This window comes from Dendropsophus ebraccatus, chromosome 10, assembly GCF_027789765.1.
Source record: "Dendropsophus ebraccatus isolate aDenEbr1 chromosome 10, aDenEbr1.pat, whole genome shotgun sequence".
NCBI classification, from domain to species: domain Eukaryota; kingdom Metazoa; phylum Chordata; class Amphibia; order Anura; family Hylidae; genus Dendropsophus; species Dendropsophus ebraccatus.
Window position 1 is genome coordinate 6837854 of NC_091463.1, and position 18293 is coordinate 6856146.

The window sequence follows — 18293 nt, forward strand, 5'->3', positions numbered from 1 at the left end:
TGGTATAGTCCATACTCCATATAACATGGCTGGTATAGTCCATACTCCATACAATATGGCTGGTATAGTCCATACTCCATACAACATGGCTGGTATACTCCATACTCCATACAATATGGCTGGTACACTCCATACAACATGGCTGGTCTGGTCCATACGCCATACAACATGGCTGGTATAGTCCATACAATATGGCTGGTCTGCTCCATACAATATGGCTGGTCTGCTCCATACTCCATACAACATGGCTGGTATAGTCCATACAATATGGCTGGTCTGGTCCATACTCCATACAACATGCCTGGTCTGGTCCATACTCCATACAATATGGCTGGTATAGTCCATATAATATGGCTGGTCTGGTCCATACGCCATACAACATGGCTGGTATAGTCCATACTCCATACAATATGGCTGGTCTGGTCCATACTCCATACAATATGGCTGGTCTGGTCCACGCTCCATACAATATGGCTGGTCTGGTCCACGCTCCATACAATATGGCTGGTCTGGTCCACGCTCCATACAATATGGCTGGTCTGGTCCACGCTCCATACAATATGGCTGGTCTGGTCCATACTCCATACAACATGGCTGGTCTGCTCCATACTCCATACAATATGGCTGGTCTGCTCCACGCTCCATACAATATGGCTGGTCTGCTCCACGCTCCATACAATATGGCTGGTCTGGTCCGGTCCATACTCCATACAACATGGCTGGTATAGTCCATACTCCATACAACATGGCTGGTATAGTCCATACTCCATACAATATGGCTGGTCTACTCCATACAATATGGCTGGTCTGATCCACGCTCCATACAACATGGCTGGTCTAGTCCATACTCCATACAATATGGCTGGTCTGCTCCATACAACATGGCTGGTATAGTCCATACTCCATACAATATGGCTGGTCTGGTCCATACTCCATACAATATGGCTGGTCTGCTCCATACAATATGGCTGGTCTGGTCCATACTCCATACAACATGGCTGGTCTGCTCCATACAATATGGCTGGTCTGGTCCACGGTCCATAAAATATGGCTGGTCTGATCCACGCTCCATACAACATGGCTGGTCTAGTCCATACTCCATACAATATGGCTGGTCTGGTCCATACTCCATACAATATGGCTGGTCTGCTCCATACAACATGGCTGGTATAGTCCATACTCCATACAATATGGCTGGTCTGGTCCATACTCCATACAATATGGCTGGTCTGGTCCACGCTCCATACAATATGGCTGGTCTGGTCCACGCTCCATACAATATGGCTGGTCTGGTCCACGCTCCATACAATATGGCTAGTCTGGTCCACGCTCCATACAATATGGCTGGTCTGATCCACGCTCCATACAATATGGCTGGTCTGATCCACGCTCCATACAATATGGCTGGTCTGATCCACGCTCCATACAATATGGCTGGTCTGCTCCACGCTCCATACAATATGGTTGGTCTGCTCCACGCTCCATACAATATGGCTGGTCTGCTCCATACAATATGGCTGGTCTGCTCCATACAACATGGCTGGTCTGCTCCATACAATATGGCTGGTCTGCTCCATACAATATGGCTGGTCTGCTCCATACAACATGGCTGGTCTGCTCCATACAATATGGCTGGTCTGGTCCACGCTCCATAAAATATGGCTGGTCTGGTCCACGCTCCATACAATATGGCTGGTCTGATCCACGCTCCATAAAATATGGCTGGTCTGGTCCACGCTCCATACAATATGGCTGGTCTGCTCCCCGCTCCATACAATATGGCTGGTCTGCTCCACGCTCCATACAATATGGCTGGTCTGATCCACGCTCCATAAAATATGGCTGGTCTGATCCACGCTCCATAAAATATGGCTGGTCTGGTCCATGCTCCATACAATATGGCTGGTCTGATCCACGCTCCATAAAATATGGCTGGTCTGGTCCACACTCCATAAAATATGGCTGGTCTGGTCCACGCTCCATACAATATGGCTGGTCTGCTCCACGCTCTATACAATATGGCTGGTCTGGTCCACGCTCCATACAATATGGCTGGTCTGGTCCACGCTCCATACAATATGGCTGGTCTGGTCCACGCTCCATACAATATGGCTGGTCTGCTCCACGCTCTATACAATATGGCTGGTCTGGTCCACGCTCCATACAATATGGCTGGTCTGCTCCACGCTCCATACAATATGGCTGGTCTGCTCCACGCTCCATACAATATGGCTGATCTGCTCCACGCTCCATACAATATGGCTGGTCTGCTCCATACAATATGGCTGGTCTGCTCCATACAATATGGCTGGTCTGCTCCACGCTCCATACAATATGGCTTGTCTGCTCCATACAATATGGCTGGTCTGCTCCACGCTCCATACAATATGGCTTGTCTGCTCCACGCTCCATACAATATGGCTGGTCTGCTCCACGCTCCATACAATATGGCTGGTCTGCTCCAAGCTCCATACAATATGGCTGGTCTGCTCCATACAATATGGCTTGTCTGTTCCACGCTCCATACAATATGGCTGGTCTGGTCCATACTCTGATGGGGATCAGTGTACTCCGCTCAGGGGCGGGCTAACTTTACCATAGGCCCCGGGCTGTTCACCAAGCCTTGGCTCCCCCACCCCACTGTAACTATGGAAGCACTAGCCTGGCGTTCATAGTACAGGACAGATCATGTCATGATGTCCTGATTTGTGCAAAATTGCCATAAAAAAAAACAGTGATTTTTTTGCAAATCATGGCAGAAGTGTAGCCAGGAGACAGTACACCATTAAAAGTATAAGTCTTTTTGGGTGGTCATGGGCCCCCCAGGAGCTCAGGGCCCCGGGCTGCCGCCCAAAACGCCCCTGTTATAATCCACTACTGACTCCGCTGTACCCTGAGGTGCAACCCTCCTGTACACATATTACGAAGAGTTTGAGGTGAGGCTGCCTCTGTCAATTATCTGGTTGTAGGATAAAGCAAGGTTAATAACATAAGATGTGTACCATATGTTAAAGTGATTCTGTTATCAGAGGTTATTCAGGATGACAAATATCTAGCTGTTTTTTTGTTTTTTAAACAGCACCGCCCCTGTCCTCAGGTGTTGTGCGCTATTACACCTCACAGACTGGATTTTTGAGCTGCGGGCTGTGCATGTGTGCCGCAGCTCAGTTAATTCTCTATGGAGCTGCTAAAGAGAGCTGAAAGCTACATGAGCCAATGAAGTGTGAAGGGGGCCTAAGTCTCCAGAGTAGTTCCTGGCATCCAGACTCTTCAGGCCGGTGTAGGTGTCCAATCGATACGTCTTTATTGTATAAAAATACACCCCAAAATCTTCAGAACAACATGTTTCAGGCTCGCAGGCCCTTCATCATGGTATTATGGTACCACGACTAAAGGCCTGCGAGCCTGAAACATGTTCTGAAGATTTTGGAGTGTACTTTTATACAATAAAGACTTGGACTACAAAGAGTTGCTGGATATCCATCCCATTTGGGTAGGGGGAAGACTGGGTGTGTAGTCGCCTCCACATTAGGCGCTGAGGATGTGTGTACATGATCAGCATTTATCCACCAGCGCGCTCCCTATTCGCATGCTCGTCAATATGTATAATATTAAAGGGAACCAATTGTGCCAATTTGGTTCCCTGCTGCACAGCATAGCTCCCCAAAACTACCAGCCGTGTCTGCTGTCGTGGCTTTACAGCATGGGAAAAGTTTTATTTCCTGCATCATGACAGGAGAGGGGTGGCAACTAGTCATCTGGTCCTAGTAGGTGTCACATGTATCTGGAGCCGTGCTGACTGAATCCCACAGCTGATTCAGGGTCCATAGAGCCACTATCCAGTTGGTCCCATAAATGCTCAATTTTGTTCCTATTTGGGGAATCCGGTCCAGGGCGGAAGTCCTGGCCATTTCCTTCCAAACAATGTTTGACATTTCTAATTATTGCAGGAAGTTACCATCCACCCGAGAAGACAATCAGCATCTATGTGATGTGAACCTCCATGTGGATAAGTGGCCCAGAGACCACCACAAAAACATCCTCTCCCTACCAGCAATGGTTGCAGGATGTTTGTTCTCTGATGTTTCTCTCCTGACACACCAACGTCCATTCCATGCAGCAGAAAACGTGAAAGTTGGAGGCTTTTCTGTCAATGCCAACTTGGTTATCAGAGGAGCGTTGACCATCGGTCTGCTCAGGAGCCCCATACACAGTAGGCATCAATGATCTGTTGCATTACACATGTCTGGTAGCCCCCTGGTTCTCTGGAAGTGATCTGCTTTACTTCAGTATGTTGGTCTGCCCACAGGCACTTTCACAATAGCGCCCTTTATCCATTCAGCTTACATGTCAACCACCAACACAGAAGCACATGAAAAGTTCACACATCACAGTTTTAGAAATACCGCCACCCTGGGCCTTAAAGCCTATAATCATCCTTTTTGCAAGTCTGATAAACAGCCCTTTTAAACCATAGCAAAGGATATGTGGTCAGACTATCTCACCCCTTATATACCCACCAAACCACTCACCACATGTGACTCTGTTATGAGCGAAAGTAGGAAGTGGGGATAATGTGACTACAATGTGTATATGGAGGACCCCATCAGACAGGACCCTCATTAGAGAAGGATGTAGAACATGGGGGGCCTCAAACTTCAAAAATCTGCAAAACTTCAAAAAAACTCATAAAATTATTTGTTTTTTGAAAAATAAATTTTACATCTTTTATGTGGAAATGATATATACTTGTCCAACCCATGTATAAATCCCCATAAAAGAAGTCAATGACAATAAAAAAAAAACAAAAAAAAACCAGCAAAGACACAACCCTTAAACGCGGCTGCAGGAAAATGAATATAACTGAACACCCTTTAAAACAGAGAGGCTCATATAGCCCTATATATTACAGAGCTCAGCTTCTCTCCAACATTTAGCCCTATATACCAAAGAGCTCAGCTTCTCTCCCCCATTCATCATATATATTTATGAGCTCAGTTTTTCTCCATCTTTTAGCCCTATATATCACATAGCTCAGTTTATCTCCATCATGTAGCCCTATATATCTCAGAGCTCAGCTTCTCTCCATCATTTACCCTATATATCTCAGAGCTCAGCTTCTCTCCATCATTTACCCTATATATCTCAGAGCTCAGCTTCTCTCCATCATTTACCCTATATATCTCAGAGCTCAGCTTCTCTCCATCATTTACCCTATATATCACATAGCTCAGTTTATCTCCATCATGTAGCCCTATATATCTCAGAGCTCAGCTTCTCTCCATCATTTACCCTATATATCTCAGAGCTCAGCTTCTCTCCATCATTTACCCTATATATCTCAGAGCTCAGCTTCTCTCCATCATTTACCCTATATATCTCAGAGCTCAGCTTCTCTCCATCATTTACCCTATATATCTCAGAGCTCAGCTTCTCTCTATCATTTACCCTATATATTAGAGCTCAGCTTCTCTTCATCATGTAGCCCTATATATCACAGAGCTCAGCTTCTCTCCAACATTTAGCCCAATATATCGCAATGCTCAGCTTCTCTTCTTCCATCCATACAAATCCCATGACAGGTTTGCTAGCTATAGGCATAAATGAACTGTGAACAATGAACTAGGAAGCGAATATGAACTGAACACTGAAGATAACCCCTTAAAACAGAGTGGCTCATTTACCCTTTATAACACAGAGCTCAGCTTCTATCCTTTAGATATATATATCAGCTCGGCTTCTCTCCATCATATAGTCCTATATATCACAGAGCTCAGCTTCTCTCCAATATTTAGCCCTATACATCACAAAACTCAGCTTCTCTTCTTTCAACAACATAAATCACAACAGATATGCCATAGGCAATAATGAACTGTGACCAATAAGTTGCTAACCATTCCCAGGGGCCCTCTGACTCACACCACCTAACCCCACTATTTGCAATGAACTAAGACCATCTGGAAGCTTCTACAGTTCATTAGATTCTGAGTATTCCCGGAACATCTCACTGAATAAGAACTCTTCTCTTATCTCTGGCTGTAAGAGAAGAAGAAAAGCAAGAGTCAGGATTACAAGTGAGGACACTGACGCTCTGTGCATGGAGACCTGGTATCGCTACTCACCTTCACCGGGCATGACAAAGACACTTTGGCTTCCAGCTTTGGCAGCGTCTTATTGTACAAGTGATCCACAATTTCTAAATGGGAAGAATGTGACAGATGAGGTGTTTATGGAAGTCCTCCACCAAACAATCCCACAGACCGCCATCACTGTGCCTGCTCCCATACAGGCAGACATGTCAGCTTACTATGTAGGGGCCTAAAGGTATTATCCCAAGACTAAACGCTTCCGCCATATACAAAATGAAGGATAACTAGCTATTTATGCGAGTCAGACCACTATGAGGTCAGATGTCCACCGAGTGAATGGAGGGACACCAGACATGCTTGGCTTCAGCTCTATTGATTGACCCATGGACTATTAGTGGAGAGATTGGTGAGGATGTGCACTGCTGAGGACCACCCAGTGGTTGTACTCCCACCAGTCAGCTGGGTATCATCTATTCCATAGATAGAGAAACATTGTCATCTTTCATAGGAAGTCATGGGAACACCAAATGTAACCCCAGAACCCCAAAATGTAACCCCAAACTACCCATTCAGACAAACACACCCTCAAACATGGATGGGAAACCTGTGGCCCTCCAGCTGTAGCAAAACTATAATTCCCATCATGCCTGAAAGCTTTGGCCGTCAGGGCATGATGGTAAGTGTTGTTTTGCAACAGCTGTAGGGCGGCAAGCTCCTTATCCCTGCCTTAAAAAAGATTTACAAAACTTACCATAAGATTGATAACTTACCATTCAAGCGCTTAGTCTTGTAGCCCTTAATTCTTTTCTTTAAATAGAGAAGTTTTGCCTGGGCACCAAAGGGTGTAAGATTTCTGCAAGATTGAAACAGGTGATGTGATTATGGGAAAGATCACTTATGGGGAGAAAATCTGATCATATAGATGGCCTGACCTTAGGGAACCCAATACCTCTGACCATGCAATAACTTTCACATACCCCCGAAGCTAGGTAGAGCCCCCAATCATGGCAAAAAGTCCTCTACCAGCAGCCAGTTATCAATGACCATACTGCCGCCATAGATGGTGGTTGTGATGGATGCTGTCAGCCATGAATAATAATTATACACAGGACACATAGATGTTTACCCAATACTGTCACACAGCTTGTCCCATTTCACGTCGCCATAGTCCATCACTTTGGCATCATGCAGCCTGTAAATCAGACATCAAAAGGAATCATGTAATAATAATAATAATCTATGAAAATAGAAATCTCATCCAGGGCTGCGGAGTCAGAGTCGTGGAGTTGGATTCGGAACTAGTTTTGGCTGGAGTCAGAGTTGTAAAATTCATATCAAAATTCAACTCATTTTTTTCCAAGTTTTGCTCATGAATATATATTATGAGCAACATTTTAATAGGACACTGGCCCTATTACATAAGGGTGGTCGGGGAATATATCAGTAATAGGACACTGTCCCTATTAGATACGGGTGGTCGGGGAATATATCAGTAATAGGACACTGGTCCTATTAGATAAGGGTGGTCGGGGAATATATCAGTAATAGGACACTGGCCCTATTAGATACGGGTGGTCGGGGAATATATCAGTAATAGGACACTGGTCCTATTAGATAAGGGTGGTCGGGGAATATATCAGTAAAAGGACACTGGCCCTATAACATTAGGGTGGTCGGGGAATATATCAGTAATAGGACACTGGTCCTATTAGATAAGGGTGGTCGGGGAATATATCAGTAATAGGACACTGGCCCTATTAGATAAGGGTGGTCGGGGAATATATCAGTAATAGGACACTGGCCCTATTAGATAAGGGGGGTCAGGTAATATATCAGTAATAGGACACTGTCCCTATTAGATACGGGTGGTCGGGGAATATATCAGTAATAGGACACTGTCCCTATTACATAAGGGTGGTCAGGGAATATATCAGTAATAGGACACTGGCCCTATTACATAAGGGTGGTCGGGGAATATATCAGTAATAGGACACTGGCCCTATTACATAAGGGTGGTCGGGGAATATATCAGTAATAGGACACTGGCCCTATTAGATAAGGGGGGTCAGGTAATATATCAGTAATAGGACACTGGCCCTATTATATAAGGGTGGTCGGGGAGAGGTTGTCGGTCACTATTTGGCAGTTTGTTTCTGAGCTGGAAGAGTCCATTGTGTGGGGGGAGATCTGTGCTGTTCTCTTCCTGGATAACTGTATATGAGCAGCAGTGTAATATGAAGATATCCTGAGTAATATAGAGGAGGAGGAGAAGACTTAAGTAGTGTAGCTGTAACCTCTGTCCTCAGTGTGGTGTTTTCTTCAATGTTCTATGGCTGCAGCTGTGTGTGTGTGTGTGTGTGTGTGTGCACTATGGCTGCAGCAGGCTGGGTGTATGTGTGCTATGGCCGAAGCAAGCAGAGTGTGTGTGTGGTGTGTGCTATGGCTGCAGCAGGCTGTGTGTGTGTGCTACGACTGCAGCAGGGTGTGTGGGTGTGCTATGGCTGCAGCAGGCTGTGGGTATGTGTGCTATGGCTGCAGCAAGCCGAGTGTGTGTGGTGTGCGCTATGGCTGCAGCAGGCTGGGTGTGTGTGTGTGTGCGTGCTATTGCGTGCCCCGACAGTGACCTTCTATATCACAGTGTGACCTCTATATCACTATGTGTGACCTCTCTATATCACTATGTGTGACCCCTCTCTATATCACTATGGCTGACCTCTATATCACAGGTATCTGGCAGTGTTAGCAGTGTTTCTGTGTGTATGGTGAATATTTAGTTAGAAACATAGACTGTCAGCAGGAAAAGACCACCTGCTCCATCTAGTCTAGTTCAGGACATGGAGGCTGGAGACTGGCCGCATCCACTGCACACACAGGAGAAGCTGCTTTATATGTTTCCTTATTCCCTCAGACGTCGCCCCAGGATCATGTAGGACATTAGGGAGAAGCTGCTGAGCCAGTGTGATAAATAACTCCCCTGGTATATGACCGGCCATTTATGAAGAAGCAGGAGTCGATCCTGATAAAATTCAGGAGTCGGAGCTGCGGCTTACCGACTCCGCAGCCCTGATCACATCACTAGGTATTCCTGTCATACAAACAAATTACCGTCACTGGCGTCAGTTACCCGACCTCAACTTAGCCAGGACGGCATTTGCAGTATTTTTGTATTTTTATCTCCCTGTCAGAAACTCCCCGCACCTGTCCCTTCAGAGCGCCTCTGCACACACGCAGCCTGGCATGAGCGCTGCACGCTGGAGGAGGTGGAGGAGCAGCAGGGTCCAGGTGACAATGCCTGAGTGTATTCCCCCCATCTGTCCAGTCCAAGCGACCCCCCCCCCCCCCCCCCCCGATCGTCCCGTCCGAACGACCAGACGGGATAAGTTATAGGAGACATTGCTGTGTGTAGCAGTAATGCACCCCTAATCACCCCCATATAGTAATACACCCCTATCCGCCGCCTATCCCTATGTGCCCCCTGTATAGTCATACACCCCTATCCCCTCTCTATCCCTATGTGGCCCCTGTATAGTCATACACCCTTATCCACCCCCCCCCCCCCCTGTATAGTAATACACCCGTATCCTTATGTGCCCCATGTATAGTCATACACCCCTATTCGCCCCCTATCTCTATGTGCCCCTCTATAGCTATACACTTTTATCCCTATGTGCCCCCTGTATAGTCATACACCCCTATCCCTATGTACTCCCCTGTATAGTCCTGTACCCCCATCCCTATGTACCTCCTGTATAGTATTACACCCCTATCCATCCCCCCCAAATAGTCATACACCCCTATCCCTATGTGACCAGCCCTAGGAGTTAAGCAAAAAAATCCAATGGAGTACTCATTCAAGACTCTCCATTGATACATATTGCCTCCTATAAATGTAAATATGTAAATAGGTTCGTGGAGCCTCAGTTGCGAGTCTCAAAAGACAGGAATGGCCAGATATCCCTCCAGGGAAGGAACTCTGTTGCCAAGGGGATCACCAAACCACCCTGGTACTTAGCCCCTTAAGACCCATTGAGCATTGGGACACAAATAGGGAAATACCAGCTGTTTTGGGGTATTGCCTCTAGTCAGTGTGGAGCAGGATGCTGGCTAAGCCCGTTAGCCAGAATCCTACTCCACACTGATGAGGAGCAATACCCCTCTAAGTCATGGTTAAAGCATCAATGCAATCAGGATGATCCTGACGGTTCAAGGATCAGAACTTCTGGGTCTTCTTGTTCTCCCTTTTCACCATAAGATCCCACTAGGGACAGCCCCATTCACTTCATACATTCGTTCGGGCTGATCCTCTTCTTGTTCAGAAGATCGGTTTGAGTATTGCAACAAATTTCTATATGCAACGATGAGATTTACTGGACCGTTGCCTCCGCCCAAAACTTCAATTTCTTTTTTCCTCCAGAAGTAATTTGGCCAAGATTTCCAGATGCATTGGTTTCCCAGGTAATCTCCCCAATCTCTGCAGGAGGCATCCGTGGTCACTACTAGAGATGATCGAACAGTGCTGAAGTTCAGGTTCAAACCAACCCGAACCTTCGGCATTTGACTGCCGCTGCCTTCCCCTTCCGTGGGAAAGGTGGAGACAGCTCGAGTACTGCCTGGAAAACAGGGATACATTGTATTACTTGGGCTGTCACCACCTTCCCCACGAACAGGAAGGCAGCGGGAGACAAATGCCGAAGGTTTGGGTTCGTTCGAACCTGAACTTCAGCACTGTTCGATCATCTCTAGTCACTACCATATGATGAACATTGTGGGAGTTCAGCCACCAATGCAACCTTCTTGCCTGTTAGAGATGAATTTTTTAGTTTTATAGATAGATGAAACAGATTTTGATCCCAATGGTCTGCTATTTCTCTCTGGAGATCCCGTATGTGTCCTTTGGCCCAAGAAAGAGCCTATATCGCTGCTGTCAGCAACCCCAGAATGAACATCACTGTACGGAGCGTCACTTGATGAGCTTCTATTAGATGACCAACTTATGTTCTGATATTTTCTACTTTGTCCAGTGGAAGAAGTAGTCCTCAACACGAGGAGTCGATTTTGAATCCTATGAAAGATTTTTGGGGTGCAGGAGTAAAATCTGATTTCTTTATATTTACAAGAAAGCCCGCTTGACGAAGGAGAGATAGTTATGTCCAGATGACATATAAGAAAGATCATGCTATGGGCAGACAGTCGTCTAGGTATGGTATGATACAGATCTGCTTGATATGAGAACAACAGCGACCTTTGTAAAAACCCTCAGTGCAGGTGAGAGGTAAAGCCCGGAATTCATAATAATGAAACCGGCCATTGATCTCTATCGCTACTGTCAGAAATTTCCTTGATGCTGGAAGAATGGGCACATGTAGGCTGCCATCCGTAAGATTCTTTTGGACAATACTTATGACTCATTTTATTTTTTTCCATTTTAAATTTTGAATTTTTCACGTGCTGGTTGACGTAATGCAAATCTAAAATCAGCCTCCATTTTCCTCCTGGATTTGGTACCAGAAATATCCTGGAGTATATGCCTTTACTTTCTTCATCTTCTGGTACTCTACTCTGCTTTGGTTTAAGAGCTCTCTGTACTGGGTGGAAGGGGGAGTGAAGGGGCATGGACTGCATAGCGGGGTCTACAGCCCTGTACTCTGACCAGGAACTCTCCCTCACCTTCCAAATCATGGCAGATCTACTTCAGGCTGGGGCTTGCATCAGGGGACAGGACTGTGGAGGTAATCTCTTCCAAGCTGTAACCCCTCTCACCCCGGACACAGAGTGCTGCGTTTATGCACCCACATATGTCCTGCTCATTCCTTCATGCTCCCTGCAGTCTCTGTCAGTCCTTGTGTTTCCCATACTCTCCATTCCTGCTATAATTTGTTTTACTTACACTCAGCCAATTTACACTGCTGTTATAACGTGCCTGCACTCACACTGAGCTATACACACTGCTGTATAGTAAGGTTTCTATCACTGTCCTCCTGCACAGCTCTGTGATTCTCACTTCCTGATTGGTCCACGCTGAACACACCCCTCCCCATTGCTGTTATATGACCACACAGACCTCTGACAGCAGCCCTGCTTCTCTATTCTAGCCTATTGTACTACACAACTGCATTATGGGGATCTGCACCTCCATCCTGTATCTACAACCTGCTGCTGTGTTATCAGGATTATGCAGTTACTATACATTATACACCACATGCTGATTGCTATACTGTACAGTAAGTTATATATCACATATCCAGCTGCTGTTATCAGGGTTATGCAGTTACTACACATTATACACCACATGCTGATTGCTATACTGTACAGTAACTTATATATCACATATCCAGCTGCTGTGTTATCAGGGTTATACAGTTACTATACATTATACACCACATGCTGCTATACTGTACAGTAACTTATATATCACATATCCAGCTGCTGTGTTATCAGGGTTATACAGTTACTATACATTATACACCACATGCTGCTATACTGTACAGTAACTTATATATCACATATCCTGCTGCTGTGTTATCAGGGTTATACAGTTACTATACATTATACACCACATGCTGCTATACTGTACAGTAACTTATATATCACATATCCAGCTGCTGTGTTATCAGGGTTATACAGTTACTATAAATTGTGCACCACATGCAGCTATACTGTACAGTAACTTATATATCACATATCCAGCTGCTGTGTTATCAGGGTTATGCAGTTACTATACATTATACTCCACATGCTGATAGCTATACTGTACAGTAACTTATATATCACATATCCAGCTGCAGTGTTATCAGGGTTATACAGTTACTATACATTATACACCACATGCAGCTATACTGTACAGTAACTTATATATGACATATCCAGCTGCTGTGTTATCAGGGTTATACAGTTACTATACATTATACACCACATGCTGATTGCTATACTGTACAGTAACTTATATATCACATATCCAGCTGCTGTGTTATCAGGGTTATGCAGTTACTATACATTATACACCACATGCTGATTGCTATACTGTACAGTAACTTATATATCACATATCCGGCTGCTGTGTTATCAGGGTTATACAGTTACTATACATTATATACCACATGCTGCTATACTGTACAGTAACTTATATATCACATATCCGGCTGCTGTGTTATCAGGGTTATACAGTTACTATACATTATACACCACATGCTGATTGCTATACTGTACAGTAAGTTATATATCACATATCCAGCTGCTGTGTTATCAGGGTTATACAGTTACTATACATTATACACCACATGCTGCTATACTGTACAGTAACTTATATATCACATATCCAGCTGCTGTGTTATCAGGGTTATACAGTTACTATACATTATACACCACATGCTGATTGCTATACTGTACAGTAAGTTATATATCACATATCCAGCTGCTGTGTTATCAGGGTTATACAGTTACTATACATTATACACCACATGCTGCTATACTGTACAGTAACTTATAATATCACAAATTTACCTGTTTCTAAATGTTTGTTTCATTAGTTTTACATGTTAATAAGAATAAAAAATGATTTTTGGCGCATGGAACCAATTGTTTACATTTCAATAATTTCTTATAGGAAAATATGCTTTGGCTTTTACGTGCATAACAAATTATGCACGTAATCTAAGGCACCACTGTACTTTTTATTATTTATTTATAGAGCACCCTTAAATCCAGATCGCTATACAAGAGATAGGGAATAATAAAGAGAAACAATACAAGATCAAAAGCACATTACATAAAGGCAAATGGCATACTGATACATGGGGAAAAGGACCCTGCCCGCGAGGGCTTACAATCTATAAGGTACGGGGAGAGAAACAGGAGGTTGTAGCCTAGTTTGAAGAGATTGGTTTTCAGGTTACTTTTGAAGGCCTTGATGGTGGATGAGAGACGGATATGTTGGGCTAGTGAGAGCCGGATGTGTCAGAGTAGCGAGTTCCAGAGTATGGAGGAGGCTCGGGCAAAGTCTTGGAGGCGGTTGTGCGAGGTATGAACAAGGGGGGAGCGCAGACGGAGGTCACCAAAGGATCGAATGTTGCGTGAGGGACGGTAGCGGGATATCAGGTCAGAGATGTACGGAGGGGACAGGTTGTGGACGGCCTTGTACGTCATGGTCAACAATTTAAAGTGAATACATTGGGCAATGGGGAGCCAGTGAAGGGATCGGCAGAGAGGAGACGCAGAGGCGAAGCGAGGGGAAAGGTGGATTAGTCGGGCGGCAGAGTTAAAGGGGTAGTGCGGCGGTAAAGAATTATTGACAGAATAACACACATTGCAAAGTTATACAACTTTGTAATGTATGTTATGTCTGTGAATGGCCCCCTTCCCCGTGTCCCACCACCCCCACCCGTGTACCCGGAAGTGTGGTGCGCTATACATACCTGTCACGTGCCGACTCGTCTCCGATCTTCAGTCTGCGATGTCGTCTTCGGACGGCCGGGCCGAATCCCTCCGAGCGTCCTGAGTGCCGGCCGCCCTCTTCAGCGTCGTTGGCTGCTCAGCCGCGATTGGCTGAGCATAACTGTGCTCAGCCAATCGCGGCTGAGCAGCCGATTACACGGCCGCGTCATCAGCTGCTCAGCCGCGATTGGCTGAGCCAAACTGTGCTCAGCCAATCGCGGCTGAGCAACTGATGACGCTAAAGAGGGCGGTCGGCACTCAGGACGGACGGAGGGATTCGGCCCGGCCGTCCGAAGACGACATCGCAGACTGAAGATCGGAGACGAGTCGGCACGTGACAGGTATGTATAGCACACCACACTTCCGGGTACACGGGTGGGGGTGGTGGGACACGGGGAAGGGGGCCATTCACAGACATAACATACATTACAAAGTTGTATAACTTTGTAATGTGTGTTATTCTGTCAATAATTCTTTACCGCCGCACTACCCCTTTAAGGACAGACTGGAGAGGATCAAGGGAGTTAGATGGAAGGCCAGAGAGGAGGATGTTACAGTAGTCCAAGCAGGAAACGACTGCTGTTTTCCAGAACTCACCACTTAACCCCATCATTGCTAAAACCATTCGTAAGTCTTAGAACAAGATGATGATCTAAAGGAGATCGTGGCTCAGGGCCCCCTTCTCACATATCGGAAGAACCGCACGATAGGTGATTGCCTTAGTGTGAATACCCGTAAGAAAAAATCTGTAGATGAGTGGTTTACCAGAGCCCCTTTTTTAGGTAACAAAAAGTGCGGCAGCTGTAAATACTGCCCGCAGCTTATTTCTACAGCCAAATTCATCAATTTAAATGGCGTGGATTGCTGTGTGAAAAGCCTCATTACCTGTAAGACCCCGTATGTAGTGTACGCGCTCGTTTGACCATGTTATCGCTTTTACGTGGGCAAGACCAAGCGCCCAATGTGGACGAGATGCAAGGAGCATGCCTACTCGATGAGAACGTGCAAAGGCGTTCCCCGGCTCATGGAGCATGTGAACTCAGTCCACAATGGAGACACCAGCTCCCTGCGTTTTTTGGGTTTGGAAAGAGTTGACTACCTGGACGGGGGAGGCGATAGACACCAACACCTCCTCAGAAGGGAAGCGGCATGGATCGCTGCTTTGGATGCTACTGGCCCCATCGGCCTCAAAGAGAGGAACGATTGGAGTGTTTTCTTGTAAGAGTTATTAATTGTAATGCACACAATTATGTGGTGTTTGATGGTTTGTCACTTTTTTATTTTTTATGTGTTCACAAGGTAATCTATATAAGCTACCCTCCCCCCGGTAGTGACATAAGACTTGACAAAGCGCTGAAGATCAACCCGTCTGGTGAGTGCTTGGATTTATTTTCTCCCATTGCTGTATTATAGAAGTTATATTCCTGTATATAGGGGGCAGTATTATAGTAGTTATAGTCTTGTATATAGGAGCAGTATTATAGTAGTTATATTTCAGTATATAGGGAGCAGTATTATAGTAATTATATCCCTGTATATAGGAGCAGTATTATAGTAGTTATATTCCTGTATATAGGAGCAGTATTATAGTAGTATATTCCTGTATATAGGTGCAGTATTATAGTAGTTATATTCCTGTATATAGGAGCAGTATTATAGTAGTTATATCGCTGTACATAGGAGCAGTATTATAGTAGTTATATTCCTGTATATAGGGGCAGTATTATAGTAGTTATATTCCTGTATATAGGAGCAGTATTATAGTAGTTATATTCCTGTATATAGGGGGCAGTATTATAGTAGTTATATTCCTGTATATAGGAGCAGTATTATAGTAGTTATATTCTTGTATATAGGCGCAGTATTATAGTAGGTATGGCATATGAAGGGGAGACAAAATCCAATGCACTCACCGGTCTGTAGAAATCTTCAGTAGTTTATTAACATTAAGTCATACCAGAGAGGGGGAAGAGTGGAATAGGTCCGGGAGCGTCTCTGCAATCACAACAGTTTCACGCCGCAGCGCTTTGTCAAGTTCTGAACTGGATTTTGTCTCCCCTGCATATGCCATTATTGTCCTCTCTCCTCCATTGCACCCCGAACATTATCTCAGTAGGCTCATTCATGTTTGTCCATTGCCTCATTATCTACATATGAGCCAAAATCACCATTAGTGCGGGCGCTGCCTTCTACTGACTGTCTATTATATTTATTATAGTTATATTCCTGTATATAGGAGCAGTATTATAGTAGTTATATTCCTGTATATAGGGAGCAGTATTATAGTAGTTATATTCCTGTATATAGGAGCAGTATAAAGCTGGGTTCACACTATGTATATTTGAGGCTGTATTTGTGAGGCTGTATAGCAACCAAAACCAGGAGTGGATTGAAAACACAGAAAGGCTCTGTTCACATAATGTTGTAATTGAGTGGATGGCCGCCATTTAATGGCAAATATTTGCTGTTATTTTAAAACAACGGCTGTGGTATTGAAATAATGGCCGTTATTTACTGTTATATGGCGGCCATCCACTCAATTTCAACATTGTGTGAACAGATCCTTTCTGTGTTTTCAATCCACTCCTGGTTTTGGTTGCTATGAGGACCAAATACAGCCTCAAATATACATAGTGTGAACCCAGCCTTATAGTAGTTATATTCCTGTATATAGGAGCAGTATTATAGTAGTTATATCCTTGTATATAGGAGACAGTATTATAGTAGTTATATTCCTGTATATAGAAGCAGTATTATAGTAGTTATATCCCTGTATATAGGAGCAGTATTATAGTAGGTATATCCCTGTATATAGGAGCAGTATTATAGTAGTTATATTCCTGTATATAGGAGCAGTATTATAGTAGTTATATTCCTGTATATAGGAGCAGTATTATAGTAGTTATATTCCTGTATATAGGAGCAGTATTATAGTAGTTATATTCCTGTATATAGGAGCAGTATTATAGTAGTTATATTCTTATATATAGGAGCAGTATTATAGTAGTTATATTCCTGTATATAGGAGGCAGTATTATAGTTATATTCTTGTATATAGGAGCAGTATTATAGTAGTTATATTCTTGTATATAGGAGCAGTATTATAGTAGTTATATTCCTGTATATAGGAGCAGTATTATAGTAGTTATATTCCTGTATATAGGGGGCAGTATTATAGTAGTTATATTCCTGTATATAGGAGCAGTATTATAGTTATATTCTTGTATATAGGAGCAGGATAATAGCAGTTATATTCTTCCTTTGCCAGCCCTCACTGATCCAGTTGCAAATATCAGTCCATTTAAGACATTAACTTCACATATATAAAGGGAGGGGGTGAACATGACAAAGTGTTATAGAACAGAGAGATCACATATCATCGGGCAGTACAACTTACCATTTGATCATTCTTATACTGGTCAGTCTTCCTAGTTTTCCTTTGAAAGGATTAACACCATCATTCATTCGCATTGATATGATATTAGTCCTAGAAAGAAATGGTAAATCGTTTGGAATAGAGGTGGAAATACTAACGTGAGCCTACGACACAATATGGGTGTCGCGGTATATTTATGAAGACATTATGGGATAGTCACATGCAGTGGCGGTCTTTGGCACCAAGCACCCCAAGCGATCGCTTGGGGCCCCCAACATCCAGGGGGGCCCCCACGTCCCGCTCTTGTGCGCAAAACCACTGGACAGGGCCACTGCCCCGCTCGCTGCTGCCATCTGAACTGTAACTATGAGCGCTCGTAATAAGCGCTCATAGTTACA

The 18293-nt window shown here is 44.4% G+C and overlaps 2 protein-coding genes across 5 annotated transcripts in view; one reads left to right on the forward strand and one right to left on the reverse strand.

Annotated features, from left to right (window-relative positions):
- GTF3C4 (general transcription factor IIIC subunit 4) overlaps positions 1–18293 on the forward strand; it is a 660517-nt gene that overhangs the window by 387240 nt on the left and 254984 nt on the right. The gene's annotated exons all lie outside the window — the stretch shown is intronic.
- Positions 5058–18293, reverse strand: part of LOC138766015 (transcription termination factor 1-like) — a 42286-nt gene continuing 29050 nt past the window's right edge. For 3 of the 4 annotated variants that reach the window (XM_069943284.1, XM_069943282.1, XM_069943283.1), the window contains exons 9-13: positions 17917–18006; positions 7216–7281; positions 6860–6942; positions 6123–6196; positions 5058–6036 (exon numbers count right to left, since the gene is read on the reverse strand). In XM_069943284.1, coding sequence (XP_069799385.1) covers positions 5968–6036; positions 6123–6196; positions 6860–6942; positions 7216–7281; positions 17917–18006 — 382 coding nt within the window. In that variant the 3' untranslated portion in view covers positions 5058–5967. Of the gene's footprint in view, positions 6037–6122; positions 6197–6859; positions 6943–7215; positions 7282–17916; positions 18007–18293 lie in introns of those variants that run through there. The other variant, XM_069943285.1, reaches the window with a different exon arrangement.